Source organism: Nyctibius grandis, chromosome Z (assembly GCF_013368605.1).
Source record: "Nyctibius grandis isolate bNycGra1 chromosome Z, bNycGra1.pri, whole genome shotgun sequence".
In the NCBI taxonomy this organism is placed as follows: domain Eukaryota; kingdom Metazoa; phylum Chordata; class Aves; order Nyctibiiformes; family Nyctibiidae; genus Nyctibius; species Nyctibius grandis.
The window spans coordinates 7,765,353-7,792,989 of NC_090695.1; the positions used below are offsets into that span (position 1 = coordinate 7,765,353).

Below are 27,637 nucleotides of genomic sequence, written 5' to 3' on the forward strand. Positions count from 1 at the left end.
TGAGCGCCCTACAGCTGTGCCACAGGGCAGCAATCAGTCATCGTTTGCAGCGGGTAAGCTGTTGGCCTCTCACTGTTGGCAGCAGTATGAAAGAAGTTAGTTATGCTTATTAACACGCTAGATAAACCTTTGGTACAAAGTCCCTCCTAAACCACTTGTTAAGAGGTCCTTAAGGACCTCTTTCAGGAGCTCTGGAGTGTTAGTCCCAAGCAAAGCACAAGTGTGACAATAGCCTGCCTTCTTCTGAAAGCAACAGCACTTCTTGTCCTGCCTTGACTTCCATTTACCTGTGGTCTAGTTAAATTAGTGTCCTCAGCAAACAGCAGCTCCTCTCTCGTTCCTGGCTTGTGTTTGCAAACACTTTTCTGGGTAGGTTTTGAGCATTTCTGTGCAGACCTGTGTCTGGCTGCAAAGTGTTCGCCTCCCCACCGCCCACCGCCATTTTCTTGGCAACACAGAAGTGCCTTTAACACGTGAGAAGCTGCTCTGAATACTGTGGACAGGGCTGCCTGCTGCTTGGTGAGATATTTAAAGGCTGCTGAGTTGTTATTCTTAGGACGTGGCTTACTGGTATTAATGAAATACAAAAGCTTGTGGTGCCAAGTAGTCATCTCTCATTTACTCAGAATTCTCTCCATCCTCATCTAAAATACACACTAATCACAAACATCAAACCAAAAGCCATCCCCTACCCACCCACACTCTGCAGCACCAAGTGTGGCAAAACACTGACTGTTTCCATAGCTGTTCTTCTGCACTTGTAAGCAAAGAAGGTCTAAACTGGTGGAGGTGTTTGCAGGGACCCGTCAGTGCCAGGAGAGGCTAAGCAGAGCTGAAGCTGGCCTCGCATCGTTTGGATACACTTCGACTTCAGTACCAAGATTTCATCCAACTTGGTCACAAAATTCACAAAATTCTGAAAATCCTGGTGAGGAAGGCAAAAGGAAAGTTTAGGGAACAACAGTAGTAGTAGGTTGGAGAAAAACCAGCAGATTTAATGCACTGCAGCAGTACATAGAAGCATGTTTTCCATTCTGCAGCGTAGTAGATTAAATCAGTGTTCCCTTATTAAAGTCCTGATCCTCACAGACAAAGGTCAATGCCTCTAAATTCTGAGGTTCACTTACTCTGGTAGTTTTATCTGTTGCTGAAATTTCAGCTAATACTATGGTTTAAAAATAAATAAAAATATATAATGCAGCTGTTACCACCCTTCTACACCAGTTAGCTTTTCAAAGATTTGGTGTAGGGACTGGTCATCTAATGTGCAGTTTTACAACATACTGGACTCTGTTCCTGACACCTCTCGTGTTGGATCTAGCAATCATGAAAATAAATGGTGAGTTGGGCCACTCATTGATCAGACATAATAGCCCATTCTTGGGAGACAGAAGGGACTATTTCACGTCAGGTCACAGGGCCAGTACAATTCCTGCATGGCTACAGGTCTGCTAGATCTGACATGAGAAATAGCAGTGTATATAGCCTCAGCTGAGGGGAACTCTACCTTGCATAACAACCTGCTACGCAGATGAAAAGTGATATGAAACTGTGATTAAAACTGAAATGGAGGCAGTTATTTTTAAGTAGCACTTGTATTAATAAGGCAGCACTCAGACTTGCTCTGCTCTCCAGCTGAGAGCAGAGTTTGGTGCCTCTGTTCATAGATCAGTGTCTAAGAAGCTGGGAGGTGTCAGCATCCTCAGGGCTGGGGACTTCTACTGCTACCCCATGAAAATCAATCATCATTCACTAGCTGATTTGGCAGGACTCCAGCTATCTCGTGCACTGCATCTTTGTCTTGCAGGGACATCAGGACTGTAATGAGGACCAGCCTAGCTGCCCTGGCGTATTTTTCTCAAGCACTTTAAATGCTGCTTGGTTCAGTATGTGGCCAGTCTTGGCAGGAGTCTCTCCTGCAGCCAAAGTTTCATGGCTGGAGAAGTTGCAACCATCTGAAAGTGGAAGAAGAGAAACTGATATGGGAAGTCCAATCTGAGTTCATTGTCCAAAGAAAGATCACGCTGTGAAGTAACACTATAAGATCTAAGTTATTCACACACTGCTGGGAGGCCTGGCAAGCTGTCATAATTCTGCTAGCCAGAAAATGATTGAGTGGTGAAAGGGGCAAATATTTGGGGATGGGGAGCTGGTGTCCAATGACTAACAGACTTAAGAACAACAATCTCAAAAGATTTAAAAAACATTAAAAAAATAAAAGATTGTTTGTAACACTGCATTCTCTGCCACAAAACTAACAGTTTATGACTCTTGTGCTGCTTTATGGACTTCTGTTTGTTATCTGGTAGCACATCCCATGCAGCTGGAAATCACAGCAAATAAGCCACGTGGTGGCTCCATTCTGAAACCCCTGAGGCAAGAGTCCCTGTAGCTGCCCTTCAGATCTGAATTGTGAGAGGAATTGAAATGGTTTTATAATGTAATGCAGTAATGGAGCTTGGCTTTATTGATGAGATGAGGGAACTGTGAAGGCAGGAGGTTCTCACTGGGAAACAATAGTCTGGGTGAGAGATGAGACTTCTCACACAGCTGTGACATTCATCTGTCTGGATGCAGGAGAAACAGACAACTGGGATTGCCTGGCTAGCAGTGGGGCCATACAGGTGCCAGTCTTTAGGTCTTGCCCATACTACTGTCATCTGAGACAAGGATGAGCTAAGAAACACTTGAGTGACAAAAGTTAAGAGCCTGTGAGGGTGCAAGTCACAGTGGTTAGAGCATTGGAGCATGTGGGGCCAGGGGTTGGCACATCTGCAGCGTGGTAGGCAAGGGACTCCCAGAAGGAAGAGGCAATGTGGCATTACGCCACCAACTGTGACATCCCAGTGTCATGCTTTAGGGGTGCGCGGTTTTCTGTGGTATTGACTTACTTGCTCCAGCCTGTAAGGAGAAAAACGTCCCATGGAAAGACACCCTGTTTGGTACAGTCTGGTACCCATGACACCAGATAAGCGAGAGATGTCTTATCAGAGACAAGCAGTTCAGAGTTGGCCCATCAGTCTCCTTCTCCCCCACGGACCCGGCAGTGTGAAGACTGGCAAAGACACAACAGGGACTGAAAATGAGCGGCCTCTCCTAGGACTCAGGGGGGCATCAGAGAATGAGAGGAAGAACTGACGAGGAATGTCACATCACTAATTCAAGTTAATAACCTCTAGGATTAATCTATGCAGGTCCAACAGACATGGAAACCATCATCTGAAACACTTACCGTTGCTGACATCTGATTTATCAGGCACTCTTCCTTGAAGCACAGGGATGCCATCTCATCCAGCTGCTGCTGATGGGCCTGCATTACAGCCTGTCTGATTAACATAAAATATACCACTGGTTACACAGCCTGCTGCACTACCTGTGGTTACTGTTGGGCTCAGTAAACCTTTAAGAAGGAGAAATACGCCAGAGGAAGACTTGCTGTCCTGTGTCCCTGGCATTCAGGAAGTGCACACCAGTGCCCCTTGAAGTGCAGTGGACTGCACTGGTTTGGGGTTAAAGATGGCCTTGATGACTGAGCATTGCTCGGAGAGGAGTGACCACAGCCTCCCATTAGCACAGGCAGCACAGGGGCACGTACTGCTTTTTACCATAGGGAAATCTAGGAGCAAAAAAATTGTCTAATTAATTGGTGAAGTGGCTTACAACCATGAGGCTGTAAGTCATTTTGGTGAAAAACGGGCAGAGCGGGAAGGCAGTGCCGCTGCTCGTTCCTCTGAGCAAGCTGCTCTGACCAACAACATATTTTTAGTCACGTGAATGCAGCCCAGGCCTTGAGAGCTGACAGTGGCAGCTCATAGACCTTTGAAGTTGTACATCTACATCTTCAGTGACTGCCCAGCCGCTCTAGCTGTTGTTCTTTCCACAGGGATGGAACGGCTATCGCCGGATTCTTGATGGGAGTTTTTGATATATTTTAGGTACTTTACAGCCTATAGGAAGCCAATTAGTTACTGAGAACTGCAGTTTGTATTATAATATTCATTCCTCTAGCATTATCCTAGGAAGTGCTAATAGAATAATTGGCTTCCTGTGAGATTGTAAAATACCACTAAATAACAAGCCATCATATATTTGTAAGATAATGACTATAATTATTTAATAAGATTAATGATAATTTATTTCATAGATTGATTTCCCATCGGTTTTTAAAGTACATGAGTATGATATACACATAAAGGCAAATGTATCACATGACTAGAGTTTCTAAGCTTCATGACAAACTTCAGCGACAAGCAAGACTTACTGTGCCTTTTCTAGGGCTTCCCTCTGCCATTTTCCCGTCTCTGACGCAGCACTTGGAGAGCTGCTGCTGGACGTGCCTTGGGGGCTCTTTGCATTTGCTAATGGCTTAGTATCTTTGGTTGCAAATCCTGAATCCACAGCAAAAGTCTCTTGTGTAAAAATACTCTGCATTAATTTGGTTTTTAGCAACTCTATTTCCTCATTGCTGAACGATGACTTAGCTGGGTCTTCAGAATGACTGCGGTCCTCATTTCTCAGTCCTGACTTGGGCTGCAACAGCAGGCTGCTTTCTTGAGAGGGGGACTGGACTCCGTAATCCGAATGTTCCACACTGAGAAAGCATGATGCACCTGAAAAATAGCTTTTTTCAGGTATATCAGCATTTATTTCCTGAGCCATGGGCTCAACACTGGGTTCTTGATTCGAGTTAGATTTTCCTGAATTACCAGTAATATCTTTAACATCAGCATCACACTGTCTGCCACCTGAGTATTCTTTGCACGTTGAGTTACTAAGAAACAAACCACCCTCCCTCTCTCCCCTGGAGCCCGTGGATTCAGCTGCAGGTGTTTCTGTCAGGTCACATCCAACAAATAAACTGTGAAGGACTCCTTGCTTTGATGAGCCTGAGCCCAGAAGGCAGCAGCATGCCTTCACATCACAGCAGGGGGGTGAAAGCCACTTGTCCCCTGTTTGTGGGGAACGCAGCAGGGCACAGTGTCTTCCACCACGACAGGTTGGCTCCCCCAGTTCCAGCATGCTGTCCGTCAGAGCTCTGCTTCTCGTGCACTGCCAGTCCTCTTCCTCAAACCTGTTCTGGGAGCCACGTACGTTCCTGTCCGACATCTGCTTCACATGGGGGGACTTCTCTTGGTTAGAGGACACTCTCTCTGTATCAGTTGTTTCCTCATAGTCAAGGAGGCACATTGTGAGAGGGGCCATTAGCTCAGAAGTGAATTCTGAGGAACAACTGGAAGATCCACAATGGTTAACTCCATTTTTTCGAGGTTTCCATTTTACATCTCCTGGAAGGGCAGCCTGTCTATCCAAAGTGGATTCTTCCTTCTCTTCATGCTGGAGGTCAATCTCTTTGCACTCTGGAGTTCCTGGTTTCAATACAGGAGAAACATATGAGTTTGAAGCATCCTTTTCTGGAGGTAAAGTGGCTTCACTGGAGTAAACGAGACATCTGTGTTTGGATTTGTACTGTTTGTGATCAGCTAGGAAATCTTTGCCATTCTTCCAGTTATAAGCAGGACCTTCCTGCAGGCAGTACGGTTTTTCTGCAGTATTGCTTGGAGAGGACTCAATAGGTAAGTCATAGCTCCAGTCTGATGGAGTTTTGCCGCAGCCTGCATTTTTAATGGATTCCTCTGTTTTTGGGCTGCCCTTACTACAATCCCAGCTATCATCTACTTCATGTTCTTGCATGGGTATTGCATATTTAAAAAACAAATCCTGTCGCTTTTGGCCTTTTTGCTCTTCCTCGGTTCCTTGTTCTCTTTGATGAAGGAAAAATGAATGTTGACTGCATTTGTTGGTGTTTCTTCTTTTCACGCTCTTTTGGCTGCAGACAGGTGAGAAAGAATCTTCACTGAAATCACTGTCATCCAGATCTTCCAGCTGCATCCCCCCTTTGTTCTGTACTTCTGTGGGAGTGAGGCTCAGATCCTGCTTCACTTGAATCTCCTGGGGCTTGTATTGCATTAAAAACCTCTCAAGAGGTTGATAGTTCAGTTTTTGCTGTAGAAAAGGTGGCTGCTGAAACTGCTGGTGATAAAGACGTAAATGCTCTTCCCTTTCCTTCTGAGATGCACGCAGATTTGTCCAGGTTTCAACACATTGTTTAGCAAAGGTGTTTCCCCATTCCTGTCTGCCGTTGAAAGGCAGATTTTCGTCTCCAAAGGAAAAATCATCTCTAGAAACAAGCTGTTTCTGAACAGGTTGCACTGTCTGGACTTTCAGGCACTGGACAGGTGGTCTGTCGTGCATATACTTGTCTCCCTGGTCACTCTCTTTTGTTTCTGCCATGGCAGCATTTTTGATGATGAAATCCTTCCCCGTGGGGTTCTTTTCAGAGTGGGGTGTCAGATCAACAGTTTTCTTCTTCAGGGGATGTCCTATCCGTAGGACTCCCTTCACTGGGTTAGTGTGGTGGAACCATGGTGAGCTGGGATTTCCTTTGTAGGCATGTCCTTTGTTGATTTGCCTGGGGGTAGAGGTAAAAGGGACACCTGGCTGCTGGAGTGCTGAAGGACATGCCTTTGTTTTTGTAGCACTTGAGGGATGCTGGAGACCTAGCTTCACTTTCTTTGGAGAGCTCTTTTCCCCAGGGGGCAAAGAAGGAGAGTTTTCGACACGTTTTGGAGATATGTTTCCAGTTGTCCGATGCCTTTTTGTGACAGGGGTAGTATATTTAACCCCTTTCTTCATCTCTTTGACCCTGTAAATGAGGCTGGCTTTAGAAGATGTCATGCTTTCAGATAAATAACAGTGTCTTCAGAACAAACTAATGCAACATAAGATATTAATGCATAAACATACTAGGACTAAACACTGAATTCAATGTTATGATTTCTGTTTTAATTGTCAGTGATCCGTGCAGGCATCAAAACCTCTCTGCCAAAATGCCTGAACTTCTGGAAAGGTCTAGAGCAATATTTTGAAGTGCTTCCTCAAACAGTGCATAACAGGTCAAATGAGTGAAGATGGCTTCTGTCAGTGTAAGGGGGTTGCATTTCCACACTTCATAATGCAGCAGGGCACAGTGCCAGCTCAAGACCAGCTCGCACTCTCCACAGCACATCAGAATCCCTCTTACCTTTAAGCATCTCTTGCCCTCTTAACCTCAGTGTTGCACAGCCTGTAACTTACCTCCTCCTGTGTAGGAGGGAGGGTGAGGGACTCACACACATTCTAGGCAGAACTACAATACAAAACTAAACCGAAACTTTTGGTTGCTGAGGTTAGTAATCCTGCAGTTACAGGGAAGCACAGTGATATTTTCATTACTAAAAGCTGTCACCAGAAAGAATTTACAAGACCCAGAGAATTTTAAGACTAAATATAAGAGTTGGAACAGGTAAGGATTTATTTGCATGGTGAAAGGTGCATTTCTTGCCTAAAACAACATTTCCAATGCAACCAAAATAGAATGTAATCATAAGCATCACACATTACTTTTTTCTTTGTGTTTTTCACCTGGGCAAGATTAAGCTTCGTCACCTACCTGTCAGCATATCGTAAAGTGTTCAGGGTATGCTCTGTAGCCACATGGCTAGGTGATACGTTGGCTATCATACATGTCTTGGAATTGCCAATGAAAGAATCCTTTAGCACCTGGGGTTGGAAGAAAAATATAAGATCTTAGCAATTCATGTATTTATTTTTAAACATGTACTTCGTCTTATCTTATACAAAATATGAGGGAAAGTTACTTAATTATCTCAGAACTTATGAAAAGTTAGGCTAAGTTACCTCACATTTCCTAAAATTAGCAATGTGTACAAAGGCAGTTTAACATGAGTCAGGTGATGTGCAGTTACTGTCTCTTTTTTTTCAAATGTAGTCCTCTTGTCCCAATTTGTCTTGCAATTCTTTGTTTACAATTTAAAATGAATATGAGTCATAACTGAAGCTCTGAACAAGCCCTAGCACCAGGTGCCACAAGGGTGCCCATATGTTTTGAGGGATAAAGCATATGTTACAGCTGGAGTGAAGAAATGTTGATGAAATCTCCCATGACTGTTACTGCACAGAAGATGCAAGACTGGTTGCAGAGTGGGTGGAGATGGATGGTAACTGAATGAGTCTGGAAGGTAGTGTTTGGGGTTTTTGTTTGGTTTCAGGAGTTGGTTTATTTGGTTTTTACAATGCCAGTGCCCAGGACTGACTGGGGGAACTGGCAGTGGGCCTTAATTCTGTGATTTTCTTTAAAAATTCATGTTTGAAAAAGTTATGTATTTCTCTTTTCTTCAATAGTTGATAGCAGTTATTGAATCATGCCTTTTTTTTTTTTTAATTTTGTCCTCATCAGGGAAATCTCTACTGTTGCCTTTCTGCTCATTTTACCTGAGTTAATTTGCTTTGCCGGAAAGGAGTATGTGCGTGTTCCTGATCCAACGCCCGAATGCATTCCTTTAGCTACCAAAAGAAAAAAAAACACAACCAAAAAAAAAACAGAGAGAAGAAAACATATCAGTCACACACTGGAGAGAAACTGAATTGGCATCAACCCTCACCTATGAATTTACTATTTCCCTCATGCACCTTTGACTCCTTACTGTGTGATGTCCCTTGCAAGGGGAGTGTGCTGTTGCCACAGCCATGAACGGCCAGCTGCAGCACAGAGCACAGCTAGCCCTGCCTGGCAGCTCTGTGAGCTACACAAAACCCAGGAAGCTGGGTAAGTACACGTGTTTAGCACACACAGCAATCCACACTACTGTGGACTTGCCTCTGCCTGCACCATAGCTAACAAGTTTGAAGCCGGACTGGGTGTACACCAGACTCTGCTACAGCTTGCAGGGCAGGTGTACCCCAGAGTCATATACCTGTAACACCCTAAGAACAGAGCTCTTTGAGCTCCAACTTTTACAAATTTATTTCTTCTAAAAGAAGTTCCTCCCCTTCTGGAAAAAAAACAATACTTTGGACAACAGCAGTGCAAATTTCTTATGCCACTCTGGCAATATTTTCATACCTTAGTCAGATATAGCATGAGCTAACACGTGCATATTCTACCCCATACGGACTATAATACGCAGTCTAGATGTCCCATCTCTGTGTGGGTACACTGGGCTGTGTTGGAAGGCAGCTGATCTCAAGCCATTTCCTCATCACACCAGTGCAACGCTCCAAACCCAACCAAAGGGGAGAGCATGGACCAGCACCAATTAGCTGTGAGGGGAGCTGGGTTCAAACCCAAGTTCAAGCCCATGCTCAGAAGGTAGTATAGATACAGCCTGTCTGTCGAAACAAACATGTCACTGTGACCTTTGACAGGCTAATAAGAACTATACATAGAACAGTGAGAATGAAGCAACAGACTACCCAGGGAGTGCAGATACGGACACAGAATACCCATTAGAACTAAGAGAACATAAGCAGCTAGCTACACCCATGCCTTTCACAGAACGCACCAGATCTTCTTCTTGTTAATAACCATCAACAGAGGTAGCCTGTAGTCTCCAAAAAACACCCCTTGGTTTATTACCAGCCTTGGAAAAAGATGTCATTTTCAAACTCAAAGATGAGCATTTTTTTGCCATGTTTCCACTGGAATAAGCATTATACTCCATAGCAAGCCTGGATGCTCTCTGAAATTGGCAGAAATGGACTGTATAGCCATGAGACAAGTCATTTAGAGCAAATACTGAAGGAAAAATAAGCAGATCACAGTATTGTCATAGTGATACTAGCATGAAGCAGCCTTTCTACATTTAAAGCCTTTATACATTCTACATACACCCACTTAAAATGACATGTATTTCTCACTTTTACTGCATTTTATTAAAAATCATATCTCTAACAAGTAAGAGATCAAACTATTCTGATTTTTTATTCTGCTTCTTATAATTGCAGTATCTGAATATCTTCTACTTTAAATCAACATGAATATTCAAACCAGCAGCAAACTTCAAACTTTATATGTTTTAAGGCCTGAAGAGAGCGTTATGATCATTGAGGGCAGAGCTAGGTTTTATAGGCTGCAGGTCAGGTAGTCTTACCCAAAGATGCCTTTTACAGTTAATTCAGTCACTGCTTGTGGACTGTCTAGATATTTACTCAGCTTCACACAATACTAAAAACACACACACACTCTGATTTTAAAGTTCCTTTTAACAGAGTTTCGTGAGCTTACATTAAGCCTCACTTCTCAGGAATCCTTTCTATTCAGGTTCTGACTCTCCATGCCACTCAGTTATTCACCAGCAAGTACTCAAGAAAGCGTCAAGTACAGAAACATATTCACTTCACATGCTGTCTCCCAGCATGAATGCTAATATTCCACAGCAGAAAAGCCTCGGTGCAAAAGAACATTCTACATTCTCAAAACAGAGCAAGACACTTCCAATTTACAGCACACTAAGAGGTATGGTTGTGCACACTAACTTCTATGCTGTTGACTCATACTCACTGATCGCGTATCACCTTCAGCCTCACTTGAGAAGCCCTCAGTCATCAGTGACCTTTGTTCATTTGAATTAAAGGAGGTGCAAAGTCTTCTGCACAATTTATACTTAGAGGCACTTCTGCTTTATCTTAGACCGCATTTCTCTGCTCATTGTCCCTCTTTAAGTAATTGTGTACATTTATAAAAGACAGTTTGCATTGAGTGCATTTCTTCCTGTTCCTTTCTCCCCACACACAAACTGCTAGTTTCTATGCTCTTGAGTATTTAAGTCCTCTACTCCTGATTTGAAAGAGAAATCTGAGTTCAAGTGGTGAAAATAAGCAGCAGGAACAGATGTCCTTTTATGAAACCAATATGGCAATTCTAAGCCAATATTCTCTGGAATCAAAAAGGACAAAACTTTCTATATAAAATATGGGATGCTTATTATACTATACCTAGCATTCTCCATGCTGTGTTTACCTGGCTGGCTGTGAGAATGGATTAAAAAGACTTTATTTTCATCAAAAAATCTTTTCGCTCCTAAATTGCCTTTCAGGCATGAGACAAATTAAACTGGACACACTTAGTACTTCGGTTATTTTTTCCGCTCCATGGAATACATACATATATTATTCTGTGGTTCATTTTTATCCCAAAACACATGCTAATAATTAAATACAAAACCTTCCCCAGACATGCTAGTAGCTTACTGCTAAAAGACTTTGGTTTATTTCTGCTCCTTCCATTTTTGTTTGTCGATCTGAGTCTCTGGCATCAGCTGCCCTTTCACTGCCAGCCAAGTCAATGAATGATATCCTAGAAAAAACAAAGTTGCATTTATCTTAGGCGTTTTTTTTCTTTCTCCTTTTTCTTTTTTAAACCAGAGGGCTGCAGCACATGACATCAGAATAATGATTAGAAATACCCACTGGAAATATCTGAGGCACCAAAGTAAGCACAGCAGAAGGAACAGGGTCAGAGCATCCTGGCACTAACACAGTCACAATAGAAAGTATAATTACGTGTGATAAGAGTGCTCCACAGTTTAATGGATAAGCTGTTTAAAGTGCAACACATTCATCTCTCCAGATAATCACTGTGTTTGTAGAACACAGTTAAAGAAATCGTAAATTTCTTGATTCTCCTTTCAGGTAAAACAGACAACTGCCCCCGTCAAATGGGAATTCAGGGCAATACAAACAGAAATTTCCAGTGTAGTAAGTAATACTCTGAATTTTCAGTGTTCCTTTTCCCTTCCTTCCACAAAACTCCGTTACTCCCTCTCGTTCCCTAGCTCTGGGTACCAGCTGCTGTACTGACTGTTGTGCTGTATCTTGGTCTTTGCCCTTCTTTTTCTGGAACAACCCTGACTTCTCTTATAGGCATATCTTGGGATCCTTTCCCCACTCCAGCTCCACCTCGCTTTCAGTAACAAAAAAAATGGCACACATGCCACACCTACATAACCACATAGACTTCTATTTCTAAGCCTGCCTGTTCTGCCTTTTCCTCTCTCCACTATTTGTGGCTGTTCCATTTTGCCTTGTATTTAAAATAAGACCCCAGGAAGCACAACAGCATAGCAGTTGCTGAGAGGGTGTGTCAGCATGTTTTTTTGACACTCAGCCATAATATAGATACCTAGACTTCTCCTCTTTCCTCATACCTATTTCTTGGGGCTGTTTAGTCTGGAGAAAGGATGACTGAGAAGAGGCACAATCACAATCTTCAAATACATAAAATTGCTGTTACAAGAGGAACTGCTCTTTTTGTCTGCTGCAGATAGCATCAGAGTCACGCTGAAATTATCAGGGAGGTTTAGGTGAGGTACTAGGATTCCTCTGACCAAAGACAAATATCTCTAATGGAATCATCTCCACCCAGGCTCCCTTTGTAGTCAATTACAGGACAAAGGTGCTTTGAGGGGCAAATCCATCCGACCTAATTTAGGTGACTGGGCAGAATGGCATGAATTGGATTCCAGAAATGACTATTTCTTTCTGCTGACTTCAAAGGTGATGAGCTCACATGTGGATATGCCCGTTGCAAACATCTACCTTTAGTCAGATTAACGCCAGACAGGAAAAGCTTTCTAACACTGAAGATGAAGGGATGGATTGATTGATTGCCAAACTCCTTCACTGCAAATTTTTACAAACAAGTTTGTCAAAGCTGTCACAGATGTGGCTTAAGTGATCTCCCTGGGAACAGAGAAAGGACTGTGAAACTTCTCAAAGTCCCTTTGAACCCTATCTTCTGATTTAACTCACAGCTGCCCCCTAACTCAATACCTCCTCTTTGTTTGCCTCCTGGACGTCCCTGGGCTTGACTTGCTTACCAGCCCTGAGCACTCCTGCTTCTAGTCTTACCTTCCAGATGTCCTGTTTGCTGTGTCTTTAATTTGGATTTGGATAATAGCATGAGATCGAGAGGAATTTGAGTTGACTCCCGTAGCTCCCGTGCTACGTTCTTTTCCCCCCTTCAAAATCACCTGCAAAATAAGAGGGACAAAATCCAAGCAAATTGTAAATAAAAACACGATCTCTCAGAAAGAGATCTTGTCCTCCTAAGATAAGGTAACATTAGGAGGAATGGTTCATTACAGCTTTAAAATTTTGTGCAAGGCAGATGTTAAGTTAGACTGGATCCCTTCCAATGTTTCTTTCAGAACTCTGTATATGGACTTGCTTGAGGTGACACTATGGTGCTTAGAGAGCATACTGCAGGTGAGAAGTTGTTGCATTGCACATTCACTTAGATTTGCAAAATATCCAAACTATAAAATTAAAACCAAAAGTATGGCAGAAATGAAAGAAAGTACGACTGCAGACATAATCTAAGAGACTCATGGGATTGTCTACTAGTCGTGTTCTTTTAAAATTTCACTTTCTCATGTAATAGATGGGTACTGTTATCCAGAAAGTTACACACAAAATAGAGTGCCAAAACCTTTCTCCATTTCCCTAATTAAAAGAAATTATGCCAGAGTAAGGAACCAAGTTAAAAGATTAGTTATCACAGAATCACAGACTGGTTGGGGTTGGAAGGGACCTCTGGAGATCATCTAGTCCAACCCCCTGCCAAAGCAGGGTCACCCGGAGCACGTTGCACAGGGTCGCGTCCAGGTGGGTTTTGAATATCTCCAGAGAAGAAGACTCCACACCCTCCCTGGGCAGCCTGTTCCAGTGCTCTGGCACTCTCAAAGTAAAGAAGTTTTTCCTCATATTGAGATGGAACTTCCCATGTTTCAGTTTGTGCCCATTGCCCCTTGTCCTGTTGCTGGGCACCGAGAAGAGTCTGGCCCCATCCCCTTGACACCCACCCCTAAGGTATTTGGAAGCATTGATACGATCCCCCCTCAGTCTTCTCTTCTCCAGGCTAAACAGCCCCAGCTCCCCCAGCCTCTCCTTGTAAGAGAGATGCTTCCGCCTCTAATCATCTTTGTAGCCCTCCGCTGGACTCTCTCCAGTAGTTCCTTGTCTTTCTTGAACTGGGGGCCCAGAACTGCACAGTTACTCCAGGTGTGGCCTCACTAGGGCAGTGTAGAGGGGGAGGAGAACCTCTCTCGACCTGCTGGCCACACTCTTCCTAATGCACCCCAGGATACCATTGGCTTTCCTGGCCATGAGGGCACATCGTTGGCTCGTGGCGAACTTGTCCACCAGAACTCCCAGGTCCTTCTCTGCAGAGCTTCTTTCCAGCAGGTCAGACACCAGCCTGTACTCGTGCCTGGGGTTATTCCTCCCTAGGTGCAGGACCCTACACTTGCCTTTGTTGAACTTTATTAGGTTCCTCTTTGCCCAGCCCTCTAGACTCTCCAAGTCTCGCTGAATGGCAGCACAGCATTCTGGGGTATCGGCCACCCCTCCCAGTTTTGTGTCATCAGCAAACTTGCTGAGGGTACACTCCGTCCCTTTGTCCAGGTCACTGGTGAGTAAGTTAAACAGGACTGGACCCAGTACTGATCCCGGGGGAACACCACTAGCTACAGGCCTCCAACTAGACTCAGCACCACTCATCACAACGCTTTGAGCTCTGCCATTCAGCCAGTTCTCAATCCACCTCACTGTCCACTCATCTAACCCACATATACTCAATACAACAATAAAGTAAGAAAACAAGGAAGAGAGGCGAGGCAGAAGGACAAAGGCTCCTTTGAGATACAAATCTGGATAATTCTCTTTTGCACAGAAAAGTCACAGAAAGTCTAGCAGCAACTGCAGCAGGGTATTCATAAAACAGTCATAAATTTTGTTTCTGGTTGTAAGAACAAGTTAAAATATTATCTAGCAAAATCGATACGTTCTTAGTTGACAGATGTGCATCATTCATGCCTTTCAGTGGCCAGTTCTCAGCCAGCAACCTAACGAACTGCTGCAGTTCCTGAGCATTACATTAGTGCTAAATGCAGATAATTTCTGAACCAAAGCCAACATCAATGAATAGTGAATAGCTAGGGGTGCATTCAAGACTCTTCCCATATATCTGTTGCAGACTATTCAGAATCTCTGAGTCAAGCCAGTGACATTTCTGTGTTCAAAAGGGCCTGTGGACAATATAAAATTATTTTTTTCCAAGCTAAGTGTGAGAATAAAGTCATTTAATAGCTCTTCTGTGTATGGAATGTGATAATATTGAGGAATGTGTTAATCAACCATATAGCAAATTTACACTCTAATTTGCAAAAGCACCACCAGCATGTCCCAAAGCTTGGAGTTAATGGGAAGACAAAGAACAAAATTAAATGGAATATAAGCGGGCAACACCATGCCAATTTTAATGAGACAATTACACTATCAGGCACTTGTAATTTACAATTCCTTACTGAGAAAGGAATTAAACTATGCAAAGTCAGGCTAAATAGAAAGCAGATTTAACCAGCTTGCTTGCTGCAGGACAATGAAGAAAATTTGCCAGTGCCCTTTTAGGGCTCAGCCAGGCAGGGAAGGAAAACTGAAGCCTTGCTTGTGCTGAATGTCATCTACCGTCTAAAGATACAAATTTCACTTGTCTGTTATCACCCATCATTATCTAAGCAGTGTCTTAATCCTAATTCTGATCAATATCTCAATCTTAAGTATTTCTAACTTCTAAGTCTATTAATTTTCAAATTTATATCTTTTATCGCACATCCGTGTACCTTTAATACAGAAAATTTAAGTTCATAGAAGCCAAAGAAATCACACTGTGAGAAAATACTTATCCAGCTTTCAGGGTCCCTTGCTGGGATACTATTTAATTTCTGGAATAGTGACAGCAGTCTATTTCTTGGCAAAGACCTTTCCATAAGGAGTGGCAGCTGTAAATCAACAGCTTGCATGTCGCTAACAGAAGTCACAGTGACCCAAGAAGCTTACTGAATAAAGGCACTTTTAATAGTGCTCCTCAGTGGTTTGCTGGGGTTGCTGATTTCAGAACCTTAAACAGGAACATGCACATGTACTACACAACAAATAACAATCTCTGCAAATGACATACCTCACAAATCAGCCAATCAGGCTGTAGAAGACAAAAAATAATCACAAACATAGAGGTTACCTCCAACAATAGATCTACAGAGTCCACCTGAACCTCCCGCAGTCCAACTATTTGAACGACATGCTTGCTATCTTCTCTTGCAAAAAGCCTGAAAATGAAACAGTGCATAAAGGAGAATTATGAACTTCCAAATAGCAGCAATAAAAACACATTTCATTGCTATGTGAATAAGCAATCAACGCTACTGACTAGGGAAAGGCAGCACTGTCATTCATTTATTTTCAGAGCTGAAGAGGTATTTCAATCATAATATGTACCACTGACATTTCACTGTTAAAGAGACATGAGCAATGCATTTCTGCTAGTTCAGGAAAATAACAAAGCAGGGAAGTAAATGATCATGTTTACATTTTAGAGTCCCTGTCTCTCTCTAAACTGCATTTCAGGCTTCTCTAGAAAGTTCAGACTGTAAGTTATGCTCTGTTCAAGTTCTCAAGATTTTTGCACAGGACTTTAAAGCAGCTCCCATAGCCATAGAGTCAGATTTCAGAGCACCTCTGCTATGAATCACACAGAAGCTTTACAGTATACAGAACAGATACAGATATGATACATGTGGGAGGAAGTTTAATTTTCTCCTTCAATAACATGTAAGATAGCTGATGGACATGCAGAGAATAAGGACACTCTTTCTTCCTTAGTAAATCGGCTCCTTACATAGCAGGTTACACTACTTGCTCCTTAATGACTGTTTTGGAGAAAGGTAACACACATGCACAGAAATAGGTGCTTGCTTTGTGAACAGATGCTCACTTCCCCAGGCAGAAAGCCTCCCTCTTGATCCCTCCAGTGTGCTCTAAGAATAGTGCTCTCAAGGCTGCTAAAGACCGCCAGCTGACAGGTAACGTTTCTTCAACATCACTCTGAAAAGATCTCACTGTTGAAATCTTAACTGACTGTTATTTCATTTAGATTTCAGACCACGTGTACCGAGTTGTCCTGATTTCCATTCCGGATGGAGCTCCTGTAGGAGTATACATCCATCCAAACGAGTCTGGGGCTGAGATGCTACTACTGAGGGTGATGGCATCATCACCTGCAGAGGCTTGCTCCTGTTGAGTCACTGGGCTGCCGAGTAAAGGCGCTCAGGGATAAGGTGAGCAGACGCTGCAGTGTCAAGCATGACAAGTGGGAGATTAATGGAATCTTCAGAGACTAGAGTGGCAAGAGCCAAAGCCCCACTGGCACAGTAGGAGGGACAACCAGAGGTTATGTTTTGAGCAGGGGAAGACAGGGACTCCTCAATGTTGGCATAAGAACTTCTGTCCACAAGTAGGTTCTTTCTCTACATATGGGTGTTCAGCTATTATATTATTATAGCATAAGCAAAACAGCATGAGCTCATATCTCAACCACAGGTCCTTATTCTTAGTTATTTCCCCCTCCAAAATAGTAAAAACCAGGAGTCCCTATCAGTGCCTCAGTATTTAGTGTTAGATTCTGCCTTCCTCTCTATGTAGCTCCTAGGAACAACCCTAATTAAATACATAACATTTAATATAAAAGGTAATATGTTAAATGTAATTGCATGAAACAGTAACTGATTTATAAAACAGGAACCAACTGATTCATACCCATAGGTTTATAGTAAAACATATTTTTATTTACATACCTCTTCCTTCCGTTTAGCAGGTCATAAAGCTGTCCACAGTAGATCTCATAAAAACTGATCAAAACAAGGAGATCTTTCCTTGATTGTGATGCTTCCAGGTGTCTAAAGATGTCCTCGGCAGCCAAGGCATAGAGTCCTGGGTTCCGGTGAGTACCTATCATAGTGTAAGTCTTGCCAGCACCAGTCTGCCCATATGCAAAGCAGGTTGCATTGCCTCTGTGAAGATAACTTATATTTTTAGTGTCACATCTGATTTATTCATATCTATTAAAACAGATTCGATATCTATCTATAGCGGACTCTTGGCAATGAGGTGTGGTTTGCTATCCTATCTGGGAAACTGCAAAACACTTAACAGTGATTCCCAAGCATGTCCTATGGAGATCTGGCGTCTCACAGGGTGCTGGCTCTCTTCCTTTCTTCCAGATGCTAAAAATGCATTTAAGGGAACTAAGAATTCATTATTCTTCTTCCAGCTGTTTAGACGCTACAGAAGTATCATAGGATTATGAATGGGAATCCTACTGATTATGAATCACAGAGAAAAATGACGGTGGCATGAAATGCAAAACAGCCACAAGTCAGGTTCTGTATTAACACATGTTGTACTTGATGAAAATTAACACCCCAGCACTGTAATTTACTGAGCAAGGTTACTTTGTCTCAGGCTGCAGTCCTGCATGCAGCTAAGTCAATCTATAGGGTTGTTGTTGCGTAGGTGAAGGTCTTGCTCTTCCTTTCCTCGGCTCCCAGCTGTGTGACCTGCCCCACTGACCCACCTCTCCTTGTGCTGGCCCTGATGTTTGACTTCACTGCAACGAAACAGCTGAAAGCTTTCCACTTTTTTTGCAAGCTAATTTTCTGCTGTTGTGGTGAAGTAAAGTACCTCACAGAGGATCACAAAATATGCCCAAACAGGCTTCATGTAACCTATGGAAATGTGTCTAGTGGGGGGTAAGGAAGAGGATCATCCCCTTTCAGTGGCAGAGCTGTTTGGTTCACTCACTCCAGCTAGTGAAATAACAGTCTTGGCTTATTCCAGATTGCTCCAGCTTTGTCATCATATCACCTTAAGTTTATAATGGCAATCCACATAAAATGCCAAGGAGGTCTCAGGATACAGCTCCACTGCCCTTCGAGCCCATCTAAGTTGAGGTCATTGTGTGCCTACTTCTCCTTCCCCGTGCTTGCTCTTATACAAGCACTGAACCCACAAGTGTGATGTGAACAGATTCAGGAACTGGATCAGCCAAAAAAGAAATACTACAGACAAATTATTTATTCTCCGCTACTTTAAAAAAATACTTTTTAGCTGGCTCATTACCTCCTGGAAGCAGAGAAATGGGTAAAAATGTAGGTCTGCAGTAAGCATAGTGAACAATTTCTTGCCAGTTTAGATTGCAGAACTAGCTCACCATGCTGTCAGATTAGACCAATGCCAGTGAAGGGGATATGCAGCAGGAGGGACAGAAAAGTTAGGGAAAAATGAGAAAAAACAGTGGCTTCTCTTTTGGTGGCATTACTGGATTAGCTGTAATGTGGATTGTGCCTTTAGTGATTATTACACAGCAAGCTACAAGCCTCATTCTCCTTTTCCACTTTCCTTTTCTCAAGAGCATGACACACTCTGTCTCTGCTGATGATACTCAGAGATCTTCAGGAACAGAATGCTCCATTTTGTTAATTTTCAGCATGGATACATAATCCTTTCCTTCAAAGATTCAAAAGTGTAATTATATTCAAGCTTGTAACTTTGTGTGAAAATAAGATCACTCATGTAAAGCCACCATAAATTTCCCATTAATTAGGAAGTGTGTAATTATGATTAAACCTCTAAGCAAATATAAATCAATAAAATACAAATAAATCACAAGGTTGTTAATAATTTCTATTGCTCTGTGAAGTGTACAAATACATGCAAAAATATCTCACAGCAGTTTCGTGAAAGAGGTAACATTATTCCTCTACAGATGAGTGTGCTACACCACACAGAAGCCTTTGTTAGAGTGGAGATGAGACTTCAGAAATCCTGGCACACATTTTTTCATCCTAGGGTGGCCATGGTGTCTTTGTTGCAGTTGAGGTCCAATTTTAACTTCCTCTGTGATTTATATTTTTCACCAAATATGAATAAAGTTTTCCCCAATTTATTTTGTCAAAATTGCAATCAAAGACATTCTAAAAGGGGGAAGGTATGTGACAAAGATGAAATGAATGTATTTTTCAAAAGATGAAAAGAGTAAAAGGAAAAATAAAGCAGTATATGAAACTGGAAAACAAAAAGACAAAAAATAACAAATGTAAGCACTGATGCCATACCCGTTAAAAATATGCTGAATGAGAGGATGAGTTGTCTTCATATACACATCCTGATTGGTACATGATTCCCCAAAGACTTCATCAAAATAAAAAACATGCTGAAAAATAAATATGATCTTTACATGAAAATGAATATGTTTCACTTCCCCTTCACCCCCATTCAAAAGCAAATTTAAATAACAGAAGTATTCCCAATGACTTCAGATGGCTTTGGATCAGGTACAAAGTGATCTAGCACATTTAACATGCAGCATGACTTATGCAAGAACACATCATTATGGCTAATCAAGAGACTGAGGTTAGGGGGGAAAAAAAAAAAGGCGGGGGGGTGTGCAGAGATCCTCAATTTCCCATCATTCTGAAGCAGAACATACCACAACCTTCTGAAAAGGGAAAAAAAATGCTAATTAAAGAAAACCTTCATCTATTCATGAAATTAATCAGCCTACAGATGTATAGTAAGGCTATAACAGTAAAAAGAACTCAGAGTCAACTCTTGACTCTTTCAAAATTAGTCCTCAGTTGTGATTGTCTCTGTTCTGCAGACTTGAAACAATTTTGTGCCAGAGACAACAGAAGCTATTCCTAAGCAAAGCTGGATTGTATTATCTCAGAAGGGGGCAAGAAAACCCAAAGCTTCCCACACTTCAGGTCTGACCCAAAGCAGCAGGGTCTCTGGAATCACTGCAGAGTTCATTGTGGGCTCCATCTAGGTTAAGAATAGTGTTTGTAGGGACAGTCACAAACATCACATTTTCAGAAGAGCCTCTGTGGACTGGTGTCTAACACTGCACTCCAATAATTTACTGCAGTGTAAATTAAGGTGGTAGATCTCTAGGACTGAGAATCATTTCAATGATGCACAAACAAGCCACACAGGCGCACAGGCAGATTAAACCAGAGTCTCAGCAGCTACACTCAGCTCAGAGGGCAGATGTGCTCTGTGGTGGGCCTGCAGTTTGGTCCCCCAGCCATGGAGCTGGAAGTATGCCCCACCTCCCATTTGCTCTGTACCCCTTGCTGTCCTTTCTATAGGAACCAGAGATGGAGGCAAGGCGAGTAGCCAGACTTGGAAGTGGAGAAGTTCTCCTGGCTCCTATAAAATAGACACAGCCTTTGCCATGGCAAACTTTTGTTGGGACTATATTGACTGATAGCAGGATTTCATTTGTCTGTACTGACATAACAAAATTAATTAACTGTTATTTCAGCACTGAGATACTAAGGTGATGAGCACCACATAAATGCCAAATATAGGTAGTCAGATGGAGACAGTGGGGTGGAGTTGCTGCATATGTCGCCCCGTAAAAGGTGGTACATGAACCGGGCCCGACAGAGCTGCAAGCTGAATTTTTACTGGATACTCCGACCAGTTGTTCCTAGGGTCCAGACTGTAAAAATAACACCCAGTAGAGTGAGAATGGCTTGCTGCTCTCTAGAAATCAGTTCTGTTCCTGGTGCTGTCTGTCAAAAGTGAGAATTTGAACTATGACAGCACAAGGTATTTGGGATTAAGAAACAAAGACCAAAAGGGAACTTAATTTTCAAAAGCATTTGAGAACAAAGGAAGGGAGGGGATGTGGGTATATGTGATTCATTGAAACAGACCTCCAGTGCTGAAATAGTGAAAAGGGAACTCCTCACTGAAGCACCCTGGAAAGCTACCAGGAGACTCTTCAGCAGGCAATTCTCCTGCAGCAATGGCATGTAGCAGAGGGTTTTATTTTGCCACACGCAAAGAAAGCTGCAAGAGACGTGCTTTTGAAGCTTAAAATTCTGGGCTCAGGTTTTCTGCCGCAGGCTGGCATAAGTCAGAAGCAATTCAAATATAGTTATGCTGAGCTCACAGAAGGGCTCGCTTATTTCAGTGCAAGAAATGTAGACAGTCCTCTTCTGTGTCCCCTCATTGAAACCTCAAGTACAGTTTGCTTTATCCCACCACAGAAGTGTCTGGCCCATAAACACAACATTCAAGTGGAGCATTTTACCTGCAAAATGTATTGGGTGAGATCAACCGCCTCCTTCTTCTCATGAAGAAGTAGGGTTTCTTTATCTTTCACTGTGATGATATTAACCTCCCCACGTTGCTCCTCTCTCAGGCCTAGAGGACGTTTTCGGACACAGACTCTGATTTTTTCACTCTCTGTCCATGGAGTCTCTTTCTCAGAAGTATTGGATCTACAACAATAGTGTAAGTTTACATTTTAAAATCAGGTTACTACAGAATCTAGACTATGCATAAATTTGTTAGTTTTATCAGGTACGTATTTCTGTCTCTAATGGCTTATCAAAAAAAACCCGAAACACGTGTCATTGTTACACAGTTAAGTTTCTGCTGTTTTTTCCTAAATAGGCTGATGCCTTTTGTGCACTTCTGTTAAAAGAATAGTTGTGTTTATACTGCTACATTCCTGAACTTGTTGCTGGACTGGTATATTTTCAGTTGTCCACAAACATGGGATTGAAGCTGGCATAATATGCAAGTTAACTTAATGAAATTTAATCTTGCTAAAATTATTTGCAGTCATCATTAGTCATTTAATTATGTACAGATAAAAGTATGAACAGATCTTGAAAAGGAGAGGGTATAATATTTAGTTGCTTTTCCTCTTATACGGACTCATTCTTCCTATTATAGGCTGTCAAACAGGTTACAAGTAAACGACTCAAACTGGGAAACAAGACAGTATTACCATGTTCCTATTGAGCTCAAAGAAAATTTGAAATATTGATCTCATCATTGTGTCCCCTTTGGTCTTTTATCATAAAAAATTACGCAGTTTCAGACCACAGGCAAAGTTATGCTCTTGTGTTCTGGCAAGTCTGTTTTAGTTCCCTTCCAGACACCTTAGAAACATGAAGTCATTTCGTGTTTCATTGATTAACCTGCTGCGTAAAGCATTTTGTGATGCATCATAGAGAATATGCTTGGATTCAACCAAAATGTATTCATTCTGCCTTTCCCTTTTTCAAGCTGTCTTCAACCAAATAAGTTAGTGATTTTCAGCCTGGATTTGAATTTCAATTTGTGAGAAAAAAAAAAATTTTAATTGAGCATCAACTTGTGCGAAAATAGTGTTTCTGTCATGCTGTCCAAATGCCCTTTCAAAATCTCTTAATTTAGTTTTCAACAGAAAACTAACATGTACTAGTTGTCTAGTAAATTAAAACCAAACCCACAAGTTACTCAATATCTCATTACAACTACAAGCTTTTAGTATTGTTGCTGTTGTACCGCATGATTCCCCAGAAGCATACAACATGCAGATATAAATCTCAAGATGAGGTCTTCAAAGACTACACATGAGTAATCTTTACTTGTAACTGGAGTCCCTTTAATTTTAGCACAGCTTTCCCATGCAGACCAGGATCAGGCCCTGCGTTTAGATGGAAAATTCTTTCCCCTGAAAAGAAAGGCAATGATACTTGAAATAAGATGCTTCATAAGCTAGTGTGAGCTTATGGATATCACTAGGCACCAAATGTTGTCCAACAAATGATCGGAGGCTCTGAAGTTTAATTCTCATGTCAGAGGCTGGATTTGGTGACCTGTAGAAAGAGCCTGTTGTGCTCTAACAGCTTGAAGGAGGAAGGACTCATTGCAAGATTTGGAGAAAGGAAAAACTGAAGACTTGGAGGCTCCATTTATGAGAGAAAAGGCATAAATTCTTTCTAGTACAGAGGCATGTTTAATTGAATATATTTTATATGGGAACAGAATGTATTTTAATTCTACATGCTGAACCTGTAAGTTTAGATTTTCTATTAACATTTCTTAAATAGAGATTGTATTTTATAACAAAATATATTTTTTTATTACTAGAAAAAACAAAGATCATGACACAGATGACTAGAAACGTGGTTAGACAATAGGTCAGAAGAATCATTATGTCCTGCCTGCTACTTTCAAAATCAAGCCATTTGCTGTGGGCAAGTGCAAAATATATTTAAGCATATAAAAGAGCTCTTCATCTTTATGCCATCTGAAGTCATGCCAGTTTTTTCCAATGTTTCTCATAGATGAGACTAGATTAGCCTTCACAGTGGTCAAATCACAAGGTGACATGGGAATGGATGGATTCAGCGACGGAGTAAGGCACTTGCAAAACAGGAATCACAAACCCCAGTGTCAGCAGACTGGCCCAAGCCTGGAATGCACAGCACGTACTCTGTGGTCAAAACAGGAGAAAGAGAAACTTGGGCATGTCAGGAGGAAGGTGCAGACAGCCCACAAGATGAACCATAATGCCAGACACAGAAGAATGTGCTTAGAAAAAAAGGGAAGAACAAGGAAAGAAAGTGAGAACAACGGAGAACATGGCTCTGTTGCAGGATTAAAAATTGTGAGCTCCTCTCACTTAGCCATTAGGTATATTTTATCATTTTTTGCTTGCCAGCACTATGAATCCAGCCCTTTTTGTTGCACCTTGGCTCAACTTCTCTACTAGAGGAGACAGACAATGGACTAAGATGCATATATATGTAGGAGGTTAGTGCACTTCTCTGGAAGGTGGGAAAGATTTTTTTCCAGCAAATGCGAGTTAAAAACCTGTGTCTTGCATTTCACAGGTTAAGTGCTCTAACTACTATGTCACCTTAGTACTTTTGCACTGTGGCAACAGCATCTATCCCTCCAGGCTAGATGCACACTCAATGGGAGTTGTAACTGACACCCCAACTCCATGGATCCTCCCACACACCAAATCTTTCACCACAGCCTTCCCAGGCCAAGCCCTAACCTCATACAGCTACCTCTCTTCACCACATTTTAAACCAAAACTGCCACGACGGCACTGCAATGAGCTACATACTGGTAGTATGTGTGCAGAGGGGTACGTGCTCTGCTGCTGAATCAGGAAAAAAATATTTTGTGCTTTAAAAATGTTGCCAGTGTAGACTTACCAGTGGCTCAAGATAACCATAGCCCCTCTGTTACCAAACACTGGGAAAAGTATGAAAGTTACAGATCATGGTCTTGGGGAGCAGTTGCAAGGCATCCCTCTTACCACCATGTCTATATCCCATCCCAGTTATATTCATTCTGTTTCTTTTTAAAGCTCCAGCTCAGAAATTTCTTTATAAACAAATATAGCAATCACCACATATCCTTTTTACTGGGAAAGACTTGACAAACTTATCAACAGACAATGCCATATTTTGGAATAATAATGTTTTGCAAGATAGTCTCATAGAAAAAAGGGAAAGAACAGCCAAAATACCAATAAAACAAAGCCTTATATCCTGAAAGACAATAAAGGCTATTCTTAGACAACCTTGGTGAGTAGCAGCTGGTGAAATTCAGATGATTCCTTCTAGAAGACTTGGAGAGTCACAAGTGCTTATTAATATCTCTCTTCTCTATAAGATTTTGCATTGCTCTGTAGTGGTAGGATTGCTTATTTGGAGGTGATGAAGACAGAGTCTCCTCCACTACGAAGAAAGACTTAATTATGACTAACTTGAAATATAGCAAAATAAAAGCGACTGATTATTACCTGATACAGGAATGAGGTAGTCCGTAATTATACCCTGAAACATGAGTTATTCTTTGTATGATAGGAGTTTCAGAAACCCCCAGGAGAGGAGCAATATCATCAGAAACTGTTGGACAGCTCAGGTCCTTTTCTGTGCATATTCCAGGACTACTGAGGTCTCTTCTTGTTAATCTGATCAGCTCTGAATCATGTGGTTCAATGTGTCCCAACGTTTCCCCTACACTGTTCTTCTCTTCATTGGCACTGAAATCAGATGAACCATATGATTCAGATTCAGAGTCTTTAACTGTTCCATTGTTTTCTTCAAAGAAGGACTCAAAACGCAGCTGTCTACGGGGACCTGATCTGGTCACCTGAGGCTGAATGAAAAGGCCACTTTGTTGAAAATCTTGCTTGCTTATGTCTGTAATGTCTTCCTCTTGCATAATTTTGATTATTCGAATGAGCTGAAAGAGTCGTTTGCGGTCATTCATGTCATGGACCCCCAGTTTGGCATAATCTTTCATGGAAACTTTGGCAAGCTCATCAATCTTCTGAAGACCAAAGGCAGAAAAATGGGGATAGTATTTTTCAAGTTCTGCCTCACGAAGGCATTCATAAAGGCATGATGTCATCTTCAAGTTAAAGTCTACAAGAAATCAAACAAAATAAATATTAGAATCATATGAAACATCACATCTGACAAAGTCACCACTGAAGAAAGCACACATTTCCTGATGCTACTACCTGCAGTTAGGCTCAAAGCTTGTTTAACTCCAAGTTTATAATACACTAGACTGCCAAACACTACAGAATATAGTAATAACAACAATAAACTAAACATGAAACAAATATTTTATCTATGCAACTATATTTTAGAATTATAGACAATACACAATAACGTGTAAGAAATGCACAATGCAGTGTTACTTACTGCTGCAGAGTTCCTACACGCCTGATGTCTACTTGATGAATGCCACAGCTACTGAAACCCCGTCCTCAAGCTACAGAATGTAAAATGCCTAATTTTAGACACTCAATTTAGTATCAGGGCATGTGGTCTAATGTGGTTCAGCTATCTCTTGTTAACTAACCAAAGGAGAAGAAATTGCATTTGTCCTCACCTCAAGCTGAATAATTAAGACCATTCATCTTACAGATGAACTACAGCAAAGTTGTAATTTTGTTGCATAACTTTCTCTTGCATGTCATGAATCTCGTGAGCATTTCTAAGTGTCCTTGACAGAACAACTAAAGCATTCTGCAAAATCTGAAACACAAAATTTCTCTAAATCTATATATGCTACTGGAATGCCAAACTTGCATTCTTGGGAAACTCAAAAAAGCAACAAGCATCACTGAAAGGTATGCCAAAAAACCCTCAACTCCTTCACTCATGTCTCCCTAGTGATGCATTGTGCAGCTGTCTGTATCCAGATGGATTAATATCTGCAGATATTTTTACTTGTTCCATAAAATGGAAAAATGATAGCACTTTAAGTATCTGCTGCCCACTGCCTTCTTATCTCTTTGCTCAGTCTAGGACCTTAACAAATACAGCTCTTACTCATGTTTGGAGGTTACAATAACACTCAACAAAAACAAGTTATTTAAGAATAAGTTTTTCCCTTTGACAGGATTTTCAAGCATCTCTACAATAACATTATATAAGAAAATAAGGTCACCAAATATCACCCCCAAATTTGATTCCATATCATTAGTTAACACATTATGTTGAAATAATAATAACAACAAAACAATAAAGATTATATTAAAGTGCTGATTGTACAAGATATTACAGAGACCAAAAGGCACAGTAGAGGACATCTAAAATTACTTAGAAGCTAGAGTCTAAGCTGTAGATAGTAGATAGCCATAATAAAGTTATGAGATTCAGCAGTAACAAGCTGCAAGACAAAAACATTGGTATGTAGGTAGACTTATTTAACGTTTATGTAATGTGATTCTGAACCTTGAGGTAAAGTCAGAGCCACTGCTGAGATTGTTAGATGCAGGGAGAGGGAAATCAAAACTGACAGAGAGGACAGCAAACCCAAAGATCAGAGAGGCTAACAATGACACATGGCAAATTGTGAATGCTTGTGAAAATTCTTGCACAACTCCTCTAACAGATAAAATTCCACAGGAACTTCAGACTTCATTTAAAGAAGGGTCATGTTTTTGAAAAAAATGCCTATCTCACAAAACTAGTACAGGTCCTGTGTGCACTGCCATGGGAAACTTCTTTTGTTTGATGAAAGGAGCAGCTAGAACATAAAGTCAAGACACCAATCTCAAAGTACTGAGAATCTGTTA

The 27,637-nt window shown here is 41.6% G+C and overlaps 1 protein-coding gene across 1 annotated transcript; it reads right to left on the bottom strand.

The window, feature by feature from the left end:
- Positions 1-693: 693 nt before the first annotated feature.
- Positions 694-25,956, bottom strand: KIF24 (kinesin family member 24). The gene is made up of 12 exons (XM_068423646.1): positions 25,343-25,956; positions 21,836-22,025; positions 19,848-19,945; positions 17,529-17,744; positions 15,917-16,004; positions 12,748-12,869; positions 11,089-11,194; positions 8,332-8,403; positions 7,490-7,599; positions 4,262-6,703; positions 3,233-3,326; positions 694-916 (listed from the first exon to the last, which is right to left on the bottom strand). The coding sequence occupies exons 1-12, from the start codon at positions 25,954-25,956 to the stop codon at positions 776-778; spliced, it is 4,293 nt and encodes a 1,430-aa protein (XP_068279747.1). The 3' UTR covers positions 694-775.
- Between the last annotated feature and the right edge of the window lie 1,681 nt (positions 25,957-27,637).